The sequence below is a fragment of the Mauremys mutica genome, chromosome 6 (genome assembly GCF_020497125.1).
Source record: "Mauremys mutica isolate MM-2020 ecotype Southern chromosome 6, ASM2049712v1, whole genome shotgun sequence".
Lineage (NCBI taxonomy): Eukaryota > Metazoa > Chordata > Testudines > Geoemydidae > Mauremys > Mauremys mutica.
In genome coordinates, this window is record NC_059077.1 from 923,260 (window position 1) to 935,545 (window position 12,286).

The 12,286-nt window shown below is 70.5% G+C and overlaps 1 protein-coding gene across 2 annotated transcripts in view; it reads left to right on the forward strand.

Annotated features, from left to right (window-relative positions):
- Window positions 1–2,981: 2,981 nt before the first annotated feature.
- The window catches only part of NPR2 (natriuretic peptide receptor 2), a 46,693-nt gene continuing 37,388 nt past the window's right edge, over window positions 2,982–12,286 (forward strand). Inside the window, exon 1 of one of the 2 annotated variants that reach the window (XM_045021952.1) lies at window positions 2,982–3,705. In XM_045021952.1, coding sequence (XP_044877887.1) covers window positions 2,997–3,705 — 709 coding nt within the window. In that variant the 5' untranslated portion in view covers window positions 2,982–2,996. Of the gene's footprint in view, window positions 3,706–3,738; window positions 3,754–12,286 lie in introns of those variants that run through there. The other variant, XM_045021953.1, reaches the window with a different exon arrangement.

Here is a 12,286-nt window from a genome sequence, read left to right on the forward strand (position 1 = left end):
ACAGCAGCAGCCTGGAGAAAACAGGAGGCGGCAGCCAGACAGGAGGGTGGCCACGGGCACCCTGGGCCCTGGCTGGTGGGGCCAGCAGCAGTGCTGCCTGTAGGGCATGTGGGTGCAACCCCCATGGGCAGGGCCATTCCAGCCCTTTGCCACTGGGCGACTCTTGCAGAGCCCACCCGAGCTCGGGCTCTGACCCCTGCTTCTGGAGGGGACCAAGCGCCCTTCCCTCAGAGCCTGGTGGGCCTCGTCGGCCCGCGCGCCTCTCCCTGCCTTCCCATGGCATCTGCCTGGGGTGGGGTGATGCCAGTGGGCCGGGGCAGGGCTGCAGGGGGGGGGGGGTTACGCAGTACATCTTGCTGATCTGGGGCTCCCTGGCTCTGTGAGGGAGGCCGCGGGGGCTCGCAGGGCGCTGTGTCTAGGTGCACAGATTTGTACAGCGTGGGGGCTGTTGGGGATCGCTGGCTCCTTGTGCTGGCCTCGGGGCAGAGCCGGTCAGGCAGCCCCAGAGAGACCGTGGCAAGCAGCGACCTCAGCCCCACAGGGCGCTCGGGCAAGGGCACAGCTCAGCTCCCAACAGGCAACTCGCCAGGGACGAGGCTGGGAGGGGGGATGGGGGGCAGGAGGGCGGCTCCGAGGCGGCTGAAGGCAGCGTGTCCGAGGGGGGAGCCAGGGACGAGGCTGGGGGGGGGGGAATTGGGGGCAGGAGGGCGGCTCCGAGGCGGCTGAAGGCAGCGTGTCTGGGGGGGGAGCCAGGGACGAGGCTGGGTGGGGATTTGGGGGGCAGGAGGGCGGCTCCGAGGCGGCTGAAGGCAGCGTGTCCGAGGGGGGAGGCAGGGACGAGGCTGGGAGGGGATTTGGGGGGCAGGAGGGCAGCTCCGAGGGGGCTGAAGGCAGCGTGTCCGAGGGGGGAGCCAGGGACGAGGCTGGGAGGGGATGGGGGGGCAGGAGGGCGGCTCTGAGGCGGCTGAAGGCAGCGTGTCTGGGGGGGAGGCAGGGACGGCTGGGAGGGGATGGGGGGCAGGAGGGCGGCTCCGAGGGGGCTGAAGGCAGCGTGTCCGAGGGGGGAGCCAGGGATGAGGCTGGGGGGGGAATTGGGGGGCAGGAGGGCGGCTCCAAGGCGGCTGAAGGCAGAGTGTCCGAGGGGGGAGCCAGGGACGAGGCTGGGAGGGGAGTTGGGGGGCAGGAGGGCGGCTCCGAGGCGGCTGAAGGCAGCGTGTCCGAGGGGGGAGCCAGGGACGAGGCTGGGAGGGGATTTGGGGGGCAGGAGGGTGGCTCCGAGGCGGCTGAAGGCAGCGTGTCCGAGGGGTGAGCCAGGGACGAGGCTGGGACGGGATGGGGGGGCAGGAGGGCGGCTCCGAGGCGGCTCCAGTTGTTTGGAACCTCAGATCCTACATTTTACAGAGCCCATAAAACACTTCCCATGGAGACGCCTGGCACTAAGCAGTGCTCAGCTCAGCGGAGACCAGTGGGGCACCCGCAAGCTGCTCAGACGGGTGTAAGAGCCCTGCCTGGCATGTCAGAAGGGCCACTGCAGCCGCGGCCACCCTCCCACTCTACAGCCGCTGTGTAAGGAGACCGGCGCCACAGCTGTGGTTCCCAGGCTGCCAGATGTTGCCGCACTGGTGCTACGAAGGACACCGGTGCAGTGTCTGGGGTCGCCCCGGGGAGCTGTGCTGAGCCTGGGCTCCCAGGTCGCTCTGCGCCATGGAGCCAACTGAATTCCTGCCAGCAGCGCCCGGGGAGCCCACGCGTGGGATTGTGCCACATTGCCAGGCTGCAGCCTACTGAGAAAACCGCCTTGGCCGGCCCTGGGAGTGTAGGCCCAGGCCTGTCCCAGGGAGGGCAGCAGGATGCGGGACCCCATCCCATCCACACCCCCAACGCTCCCGGGGGCTCGCACGGATGGTACCACGAGGCCTCCTGCTCCACTCCCACAGACGAGTTTGCCAGCTGAGAGGCACTGTGCCCCTCCCATGCCACTTCCATAAACCCTCCCCATGCTCTGGCTGCAGTCCTGTGCCAGGGCCCTGTACAGCTACCTGGCACGGGGACTCCCCCACCTGGGGGCAGCGCTAGAGGGGGGCACGGGGAGCGCAGGGGCCCGCAGCTGGGGGGCAGCAGTTCCGCTGTGGAAGGACCATCCAAGGGCCTGGTGAAGGTCTGGGGAGCTGCTCGGCTGGGCCTTTGGAGGGCAGGGAGGGGGCATGGTCCTGTTGCCGGCTGCCCGCAAGGGGGGTACTTGTGATGGTGGCTGGATGCAGAGGCTCATCCCCTAGGACCACAGCTCCTGCCACACCCCTGTCGCGCAGGGGGGGGGAGTCCTGCTGGGCACCGGGTGCCCTGAGCTCCCAGAACAGAGCGCCCCTTTCACCCCCGAGGGCGTTGACTCGTGTCCCTAAGGATGGCGGAGCACTGGGAGCTTTCAGCGCCGAGCCTGTGGTGAATGGCTTCCTCCCCCGTGACTGCCGCCCGGCCGCAGCCCTGGGACGTCCCGGCCGCGCTCCAGGATTTGGTGCCGGGATCGTGGGGCCAGCGCGCGAGGCGCCCACGGGCTGCCGCCGGCGGCCCCGATCCCCGCCCCGGGCGCCGCTCTCCCCAGCTCCGCGCTGGCGTGGGGCGGGGCGGGGCTGGCCGAGGAGCCGCCGGCCCTCGGCTCCGGCCGCGGATCCGCTTCCAGGCCCCCGTGCCGAGCCCCGCGGGAGCCCCCCGGCCCTGGCCCGGGGACCGGCTCCTGGCGGCGGCGGAGGCGGCAGGGGGCGCTGGGCGGCTCCGCAGCGGCGGGCTCTGTGCAGTCACGTCCGGAGGGAGGCGCAGGGCAGCGGGGGCCGGGGCCGGGGCCGGGCCGGGCCGGGGGAGGAGGCGCCTCTCCTGGGGAGCTCGGCGCATTCGGAGCGAGCGAGCGGCGGGCGAGGGAGCAGGCGCCGCGCGGGCCGGAGCGGGGCAGGGACAGCGCCGGGCGGCTCCCGGGGCAGGGCAGGGGCCGGGCCGGGCCCCCCATGGCGGCGCCGCCGCCGCTGCCGCTGCTGCTCCTGGCCGCGCTCTGGGCCGCCGGCCGCGCCGAGCCCGAGGGCGCGAACCGCAGCCTGAGCCTGGCCGTGGTGCTCCCCGAGCGGAACGTGAGCTACCCGTGGGCCTGGCCGCGCGTGGGCCCCGCCATCCGCCTGGCGCTCGAGGCGCTGGAGCGCGGCGACCCCCCGCTGCTGCCCGGCCCGCTCGCCGTGCGCCTCCACTTCAGGAGCTCGGAGCTGGAGGGCGCCTGCTCCGAGTACGTGGCGCCCCTCAACGCCGTGGACCTGAAGCTCTACCACGACCCCGACGTGCTCTTCGGGCCGGGCTGCGTCTACTCGGCCGCCTCGGTGGGGCGCTTCGCCTCGCACTGGCGCCTGCCGCTCATCACGGCCGGGGCCGTGGCCACGGGCTTCGGGCACAAGCAGGAGCACTACGGCACCACGGTGCGCACCGGGCCCTCGGCGGACAAGCTGGGCGTCTTCGTCTCGCAGCTCCACGCGCACTTCAACTGGAGCGCCCGCGCCGCGCTGCTCTACGCCGACCACAAGACCGACGACCGGCCCTACTACTTCACCATCGAGGGCGTGTTCCAGGAGCTGCAGGAGGCGCTCAACCTCACCGTGGGCTACCGCAACTACGCGTCCGAGGAGGGCGGCCCCGAGGCGGCCCTGCACTTCCTGCGGACCAACGCGCGCGGTGAGTGCGCGGGGCAGGGCGCGGTGAGGGCGCGCGGCGCAGGGCCCGGTGAGTGCGCGCGGTCTCGGCGCGGGGCAGAGCGCAGGGCTGCGCGCGGGATCTCTGCGCGGCGCAGGGCGCGCAGCGGCAGAGGTGTCCCGGAACGCAGCGGGACGGCCGGGCGCACTCATGGGTCGGTTCCCGAGGGGTCCGCACCCCCGTTTTGCTCCCTGGGTGGGAATTGAGGGCGCGCGCAGCCCTTTGGAAATTGGGCTGAGTGTCCGCGCAGGAGGTGTCGCCGGGCGTGCTGGGGCTTAGGCGGAGCAGGGGGCATCGCCGCGCCCGGAGGAGTCTCGGTACCAGTCCGGGGTTCCGCCCGGTGCCCAGCCACGCCTTGGTCTCCTCCGCTCCATGGCACCTGCCCAGCCCCCTGCGAGGGGCAGCCCCCGCCGCCCACCAGCCGCCCAGCTCTCCTCGGCCCCGGCGCGGACCCAGCCTCCCCGGCGCTCTGGCCGTCCGGCGGTCCCGGGGGGGCGGGGCGGGAGCCGGGGCAGGGTCCGTGCGCGAGGGCGGCTCAGCTCTGGGGGGCGGACGGGACGGGACGCGACGCAGCGGCTCCGGCCTTAGAGTAAATGGAGCTGGCGCGGTGGGGCGGGGCCCGCAGGGGCCAGGAGAGACCCCAGCGGCTCCTGGGCTGAGCTCTGTGCCTAGGCAGGGGGGTGAGACCGGCCAGAGGGGAACGAACTCGCCCGTGACTGAGCTGCAGGAGCCCTCGGGCTGCGCCCTACAGGAACTGCACCCGCCTCAGGCGCAGCCCGACCCATACAGGCTTTCTAGGCCTGGCTCTGGTGTGGGTTCCCGGCTGTTCCAGGGCACCCCTGGTCCCGTCCCGTCCGGTCCCGTCCATGTGGCTCGGGGCACTGGGTGGGACTTTATTATTATTATTTGTGATAGCAACACTTACACCCCGGCCGAGGTCGGGGGCCCCGTCGGGCCGGGTGCCGCCCAGACCCCAGCCGAGGTCGGGGGGCCCCGTCGGGCCGGGCGCTGCCCAGACCCCGGCGGAGATCAGCCCAGACCCCGGCCGAGATCGGGGGTCCCCGTCGGGCCACGTGCCGCCCAGACCCCGGCCGAGGTCGGGGGCCCCGTCGGGCCGGGCGCAGCCCAGACCCCGGCCGAGATCAGCCCAGACCCCGGCCGAGGTCAGGGGGGCCCCGTCGGGCCGGGCGCCGCCCAGACCCCGGCCGAGGTCGGGGGGGCCCCGTCGGGCCGGGCGCCGCCCAGACCCCGGCCGAGGTCGGGGGGGCCCCGTCGGGCCGGGCGCCGCCCAGACCCCGGCCGAGGTCGGGGGGGCCCCGTCGGGCCGGGCGCCGCCCAGACCCCGGCCGAGGTCGGGGGGCCCCGTCGGGCCGGGCGCCGCCCAGACCCCGGCCGAGGTCGGGGGCCCCGTCGGGCCGGGCGCCGCCCAGACCCCGGCCGAGGTCGGGGGGCCCCGTCGGGCCGGGCGCCGCCCAGACCCCGGCCGAGGTCGGGGGGCCCCGTCGGGCCGGGCGCCGCCCAGACCCCGGCCGAGGTCGGGGGGCCCCGTCGGGCCGGGCGCCGCCCAGACCCCGGCCGAGGTCGGGGGTCCCCGTCGGGCCGGGCGCCGCCCAGACCCCGGCCGAGGTCGGGGGTCCCCGTCGGGCCACGTGCCGCCCAGACCCCGGCCGAGGTCGGGGGGCCCCGTCGGGCCGGGCGCCGCCCAGACCCCGGCCGAGGTCGGGGGGCCCCGTCGGGCCGGGCGCCGCCCAGACCCCGGCCGAGGTCGGGGGGCCCCGTCGGGCCGGGCGCCGCCCAGACCCCGGCCGAGGTCGGGGGGCCCCGTCGGGCCGGGCGCCGCCCAGACCCCGGCGGAGATCGGGGGCCCCGTCGGGCTGGGCGCTGCCCAGACCCCGGCCGAGATCAGCCCAGACCCCGGCCGAGGTCGGGGGGGCCCCGTCGGGCCGGGCGCCGCCCAGACCCCGGCGGAGATCGGGGGCCCCGTCGGGCCGGGCGCTGCCCAGAATGACGCAGCAAGAGACCAGGCAGGGGGAGGGGAACGGCGCGGTAGTGGCGAAGGACATGCTAGTGCCATGATGGGGGCGGGGTTTGGCCTGGGCAGAGCCTGGGGAAGGCACCATGGGCTAAAGGCCCATGCCGGGAGCGGCAGAGCAGTGCCAGTCTCCGAGCTGGCATGCGCCCTTTGGGCCAGGCTGGGCAGTGTCACCTTCTCCGGCCCCAGCACGGTCCCCAGGAGGGCAGCTGCCAGGGAGCAGAGCACAGAGCTGGAAACAAGTGCGTGACTTTTCCCGGCAGCTGGCCGGAGCTGGGATTCCAGGTCCGGGTGATGGGGGAGGGGCGGGGGGCTGCGCCAGCCTGCTGATGGATTGATAAAGCTGCCGGCCCGCCGGGGAGGTGGCCCTGGGAGAGCAGCTATATCGGGAGCAGGAGGAAATGGAGAGGATTACGGAGCAGCTGGAGCCCAAGGGCAGCCTGAGGCTGGTTCATTATTGATGAGAAGGGGTTATTGATTCCGGAGGCAGCTGCTCGGCTGCTGGCTAATGGATCCTAAGATGCTGTGTCATTAAGAAGGGCAGGGAGTCTGGCATGCTGGAGCCGGCGTGGCTGGTGGGCGCTCCGCTCCGATCCCATGGAAGCCTGGCCACAGCAGGAGTGGGGCATGGGGCCCTGCCCCAGGTGCTGGGCCTGGGGTGCCCTCTGTGCTGCCCCACACTCATGCTGGGAGCAGGCAGGTGCCAGGCCCAGGCTAGAGAGGCAGTGTTTGCTGCTGAGAGTTGGGAGCTGCAGTGACCTGGCCGTGGGGGGGCTGAGAGCATGAGGGGACCCCGCCCCTGAGCCCAGCGGAGGGTCTGAATGCTGGGCCCTCAGGGCCCCCTGCCCAGCTCAGGGAGGGGTCAGTGCCAGGGCTGTGTGACTGACGGTGGGCAGGCGTTGGGCTAGGGCAGAGGAAGGGCACTGGGGGAGGTCCAGTGGCCAGGGCACTTGGTAGGTGCTGGAGACCCAGGCTAAGTCCCTGCTCCAGGGATGGTGGCAGCGAGTGCGGGTGGGGAGACACCCCCAGCCAGGGCTCCTCTGTTCATCGTGCTGTGGGTGCCCAGCGTCTCCCACGTCCCCGGTGAGTGTCCTGAGCACCATGCTCGGGCCCAGCAGGCCTCAGCTTGGGCTAAAGGGCCCGAGATCAACCGGAGAAGTGCTGGGCTGAGACAGAACGTGGGCGGTTCCCTGCCTGGGAGCGATACTGGCACCAGGGCCCTGCGCCCTCCTGGCTCCTTCCAGCGCCAGGCCTGTCCCAGAGCCTGGCGTCTCCCCCGTCCCGCTGTGCCTGGCCCTGCTCCCCCCACGGCAGGGCGTGGGCATGCCTGTGTGCAAGGGGTTGGCCTGCAGCACCCTGTGACATTCCTGCTGCAGCCTCCTCCCCCGGCTTGCTCAATCCCCCGGCCTGCTAGCTGCTGGGGGAGGCCCGGGCTGCTCCCCCGCCTCTGCCCCCCTGCTGGGGCAAGGGACCCCCTTGGGGAGGGGATTTCAGCTGGCAGGCCGGGGGCGCCCTGGGGCCGTGCTGGCGGCTGGGCTGCTGAGCAGGGCTCTGGCCTGGCCGGGGAGACAGCCTGGGCGTCCCGTTCCTGTCCGTGGAGGCGCCGGCAGGGCAGCCGCTCTGTTTCCAATTAGCGCCGGGGCGGCGCTAGGGGCAGGAATCCAGGGACCTGCACATTCCTGCCTCCGCCGCAAACCCAAACATGTTTTCACCCCGCTGGGAGCCTGGTGGATTTGGCCAAGGATTCCCCGGCTGCGCCAGACTCTGCCCCATGTGGGTGTCAGGGGCTCCTGGACCCAGGGCCGGGGATGAGCAAGGGGGACAGCTCGGAGCAGGCTCCCCCAGCACTTTTCTGCCCCACACAGAGGGGAGTGCAGAGCAGCTGGGGCCTGTTTCGAAGCCCGTCCCCCATCAAAGGCAGGCCCTGGGCTCCGTCGGTGCCTCGCTGGGCGGCTGCTCACGCTGTGGGTCCCCGGGCTGTGCTGGGGCAGAGGGGCTAGGCCGGGGGATAGAGAGGAATGGGGGCAGGGCTCTGGGGGGCTGAGTTCTGGAGATGCCAGAGCAGGAGATGGGGGTCAGGAGGGGCAGGTGCGAGGCTGGAGCAGTGGGAAAGGGCAGGTCCCCAGTTTGCTACTGAAGCACTTGCTGGGGTTGGCCTGGTACATGGGGCTGGCTGGAGGACTGCGGGAGCGAGGGATGCTCATCAGGTGGCGGGGATGGCTAGGATTCTGTGGGAGCTAGCTAGAGGGGTGGGGGGGCTGGCTGGGGATGTGTGTGGGGGGCCTGGCTGTGGGCATAGGGGCGGGAGGGGCTGGCTGGCCGGGGGTGCACAGGGGGACTGGCTGGAGGCATGGGTGGGGGGCCTGGCTAGCTGGTGGGGGGCTGGCTGGCTGGCCGGGGGTGCACAGGGGGAGTGGCTGGAGGCATGGGTGGGAGGGCTGACTAGCTGGTGGGGGGCTGGCTGGCCGGGGGTGCACAGGGGGACTGGCTGGAGGCATGGGTGGGGGGCCTGGCTAGCTGGTGGGGGGCTGGCTGGCTGGGGGTCACTTTGATGTATGGTTTTTTTTTGCCTGCAAGATCACACAAGTCTCTGCAGGGAGTCCCCCTCGCCCCCACCCTGGGGATCAACCCCCTGCTGGCCACCCTAGAAATGGCACTTTCATTCTCCACAGGTGCTTAGCAAAGGGGGGACAGGCAAGGCCATAAGCTCTGGTCCCGGTGTGCCGAGAGAGAGGAGGTGGGCGGGGGAGGGGAACGAACCGCGGGGACGAGTGTCCGAGGTGGGTTCTCCCCCAGTGACCACTTTTCACTCAGGGTGGGACTGGTTGCTAAGAGATCTGCTCCTGGGGTCCCTGGCCCGTATCCTACCGGGGTCAGACTGGGTGGGCACAGGGGTCCCGCTGCCCTTGGAGTCATTGGACTCGGTCCGGGGCTGCCCTGAATGTAGCGTGGGGGGGGGGGGGTCAGTGGAGCCAGCATCCTAGGGACCAGTCTGACCATCGGGGGCTGCCCGAGCTCCAGCATCCCCTGGCCAGAGACACCCCCGAGCCGCGGGGAGCCAGAGCCCGGCTGCAGGAAGAGATGCCCCATCTGGGTGCAAGGCCCCGAGTGATGGAGAATCCCCCCGTCTCCAGGGCAGCTCTGCCCAGGCATCGTGTCCCTCACTAGCAAGCGTCTGGCTGGGTTTGCCCAGTGCCAGCTGCCGGCTCACTGCCCTGAGTGCGCTCCCCCGCCGAGGGGCTGACAGGCTGGGGGGACATCGCCGCTGAGCCGTCCCTTCAGCACTCTCACCAACAGGCCGAGTTCTCCAGTGTCCCCATCCTCCGGGGAGCGTATCCCCGAGCTGGGCCCATCCCGGCGCCGTGTGCGGGGCCGCCCCTGCAGAGCTGGGAGGCAGTCTGGGGAGCAGGGGACAGATGTGGGTCTGTCTCTGCAGGGAGGTTCCCCGGCAGGCGGTGGGGGCCACTGAGCGCAGCAGGGCAGGGGTAGCGCCGTCTTGGCTGGGGGAAGAGTCTTGCCCCGCCCAGGAAGGGCAGCGGCCCTGACCGGGCACCAGCCCCTTCGCCTCCGCTACTTGCACTAGTCTGACCAGTCTTGGCAGCGCTGCAGCGCGTGAGCAGTAACGCGCCCGGCATCAGCCACGCAGCACTGGGGCAGGCGGGCAGGGGCCCGGTGCGGCGGGTTGTGCCTTCCTCTGGAGCAGCACTTCTCGACCTGGGGGGCTGGCCAGAGAAACCAGAGAGCAGAGCCTGTGTTAGACTCACTGGGGCTCAAGCAGGGCTGCTGTAACCACTAGGCGAACTAGGCAGCCGCCTGGGGGGCCAAGATTTGGGGGCACCGAAAAGGGGTGCCCCCAGTTTGTTTTTACACTATTGCTTAGGGGCAGGTACCTGTCAGTCTCCAGCGCTCGGGCCGCGCCAGCAGCCTGTTCACCTCGGAGTCTCCCCCGCTTCCCCGGGGGCCGCTGGCTGCCATGTGGCGCAAAGGGCGGCTGTAGGCGGGAAACCGCAGCAGCAGCGCGGCCTCTCCTGCCCCATGGCAGCTACGCTCCCCGCCTGCCCCTGCTGCCGTGGAGGCTGCCGCTGCCCTGGGCTCAGGCCACCCGGCTCCCCCCGAGCAGCGCCCGGTTCCTGCTGCTCTCGGCTGGCAGGTGCCGGGCCCCAGCCGAGCCCCTTGCGTCTCCTCGGCGGTAGCGCCCCCGCTGTGTCCTCCCGGGTGGCCGCAGCAGCAGCGGCCGGGGAGCCTAAGAAGAGGAGCGGCCCCCGGGCAGGCAGGGGAGACTCCGAGGTGAAGAGGCTGCTGGCGCAGCCCGAGTGCTGGAGACTGACAGATACCTGCCCCTGCTCCATCCCAGCACCACCTGCCCCCCAGCCCAGTGAGTGTTACCTGCCCCACCGGCCTCAGTGCCCTGCCCCATACTGTCAGCCACCCCAGTCTCACTGGGACACCAGCACCCCTTGGCAAAGGGCCCCCTGATCTTCACAAACAGCTGTCACCGCAGGCCTGACAAACTCACTGCACCCCACACGTATCTTACAGGGCACTTGCCCACCAAGAGGAACGTGGAAGGGATCTACACAAGGCTGGTAACTTGTCAAGAGTGAGAATCTTTGTGAGATGCGTGCATGGGTAATAGTGAAGGAATAATGTATTTACCTTCAAAGTGCTTTATAGACTTGGCGTAGAAGTTCGTCACCGGGGATAACGGCCCTGTGGGGCAAGGGGGGTTTGTCACCCTGCCTATCCTGGCTGGGGATGCAGTGCAAGGCTCAGCTGTTTAGCTCTGCCCAGTAGTAAGACTTTGACTGGGACACCATCAGAGGCAATGGCAAACAACTGAAACGCCTTAAAGGTAAAAAAAGAAACATCACAAAGCCCTTCCCCCTTCTGACAGGCTGTTTATAATGCCAAGGTTACTAGTTTTGAGGTGGTGGCGGCGGTCGGGGTGCGCCAAGGTGGAAGTTTCGCCTGGGGTGCAAAATATCCTTGCACCGCAAAGCCTGAGCCCTGCCACCCAGGGCTAAAGCCGAAGCCCGAGCAACTCAGCTTTGCAGGGGCCCCAGGCAATTGCCCTGCTTGGTACCCCCCAATGCCGGCCCTGGCATTTAGCAGCTGTGCCATAGGCGGGCCGGGCAGTTTGTATCGCATGTTGGGGGGGCCTCAGAAGGAAACAGGTTGCAAACCCCTGGGCTAGAGCGTCAGGCACTGGCTGGCTGAGGCGTCCCAGGCCTGGCACAGCCTGTGTTCCCGAGCCTCCGGGGCTCCTGTGCTGCCCTGCTGAGCAGGCACCGCATACAGTGAATGAGCACTGGGAGCACCGAGCATTGGGGGTCGAGGGGGGTGCCCCCAGCTCCTGGCTGCAGACAGCCCTGGAGAGCTGGGGAGATCTGGCCCTGGGGCGCCCTAGGCTCTTCAGAAGTTAATATGCGGCTCCTTGGATAGGCACCAACTCCGGGGCTGGAGCTACAGGCGCCAACTTTCCAATGTGCCGGGGGGGGGGGGGCTCACTGCTCAACCCCTGGCTCTGCCACAGGCCCTGCCCCCTCCCCTGAGCCTGCTGAGCCCTCGCTCCTCCCCCGCAGGAGCCTCCTGCACACCATGAAACAGCTGATCGGTGGGGCTGCTGGTGGTGGGAGGATCTGGAAGCAGGGTGTGGGGAGCTGATGGGGGGCTGCTGACGTATTACTGTGGCTCTTTGGCAATGTACATTGGGAAATTCTGGCTCCTTCTCAGCTCCGGTTGGCCACCCCTGTCCTAGGCTGTCAGTGCCAGGAGAGGGGCTGGACTGGGGAGGAGACACCAAGCTAGTGCTCTCGGCAGGGCTCAGTTTGCTCCCCCTGAACAGTCGCTGACCCTAAGTCCGATCTCTGGGCCCAGGCAGCAGCAGCTGGGAGCCAGCAAAGCCCCCTTGGCTGCCTCTGTCTGCGTGCCCTGCACAGGCAGCTGCCAGGGCAGGCAGCTGGGAGCCACCGGCTCTCTGGGGAACCAGCTAATGGGGCCGGGGGCTGGGGTGGAGCCGGCTAGTCCCTGTGCGCTGAGTGGATTAGCCGGGGAAGGCCTGGCTCAGCCAGCCAGAGGCTGCTGGGAAGGCATTGGCAACGACCCCCAGCTGGAGTGGTGACTCCTGGGGGGGGGGTGGAGAGAGGGAAGGCGGGGGGGGGCTGTCCCCACAGGGTGACGCTCGTTGGGGGGGATGGGGTGGAGGGGCCTTCCGGGGAGTGACTCTCCATGGGGGGGGTGTCCCAGGAGGGTGACTCTTGTTGGAGGGGTACAGGGGGATGGGGGGGCTGTCCCGGGGGGTGACTGTCCCAGAGTCACAGCGGGAACGGCTCCGGACGAAGCCAGCCAGGACTCTGGGGCAGCGTCTCCCCTCAGGGCACCTGTCACCAGGGCAAGGAGCCTGCTCGGCTCCGGCACCTCCTGGATCTGATCTCGGAGCGTTCGGCCCCCTGCTCACCCCGGGAGCTCCACGCAGGGAGTCCCCCTGGGCAGGACCCCTGGGGAGCCTCACGTCCACAGCCAGCAGTGCCC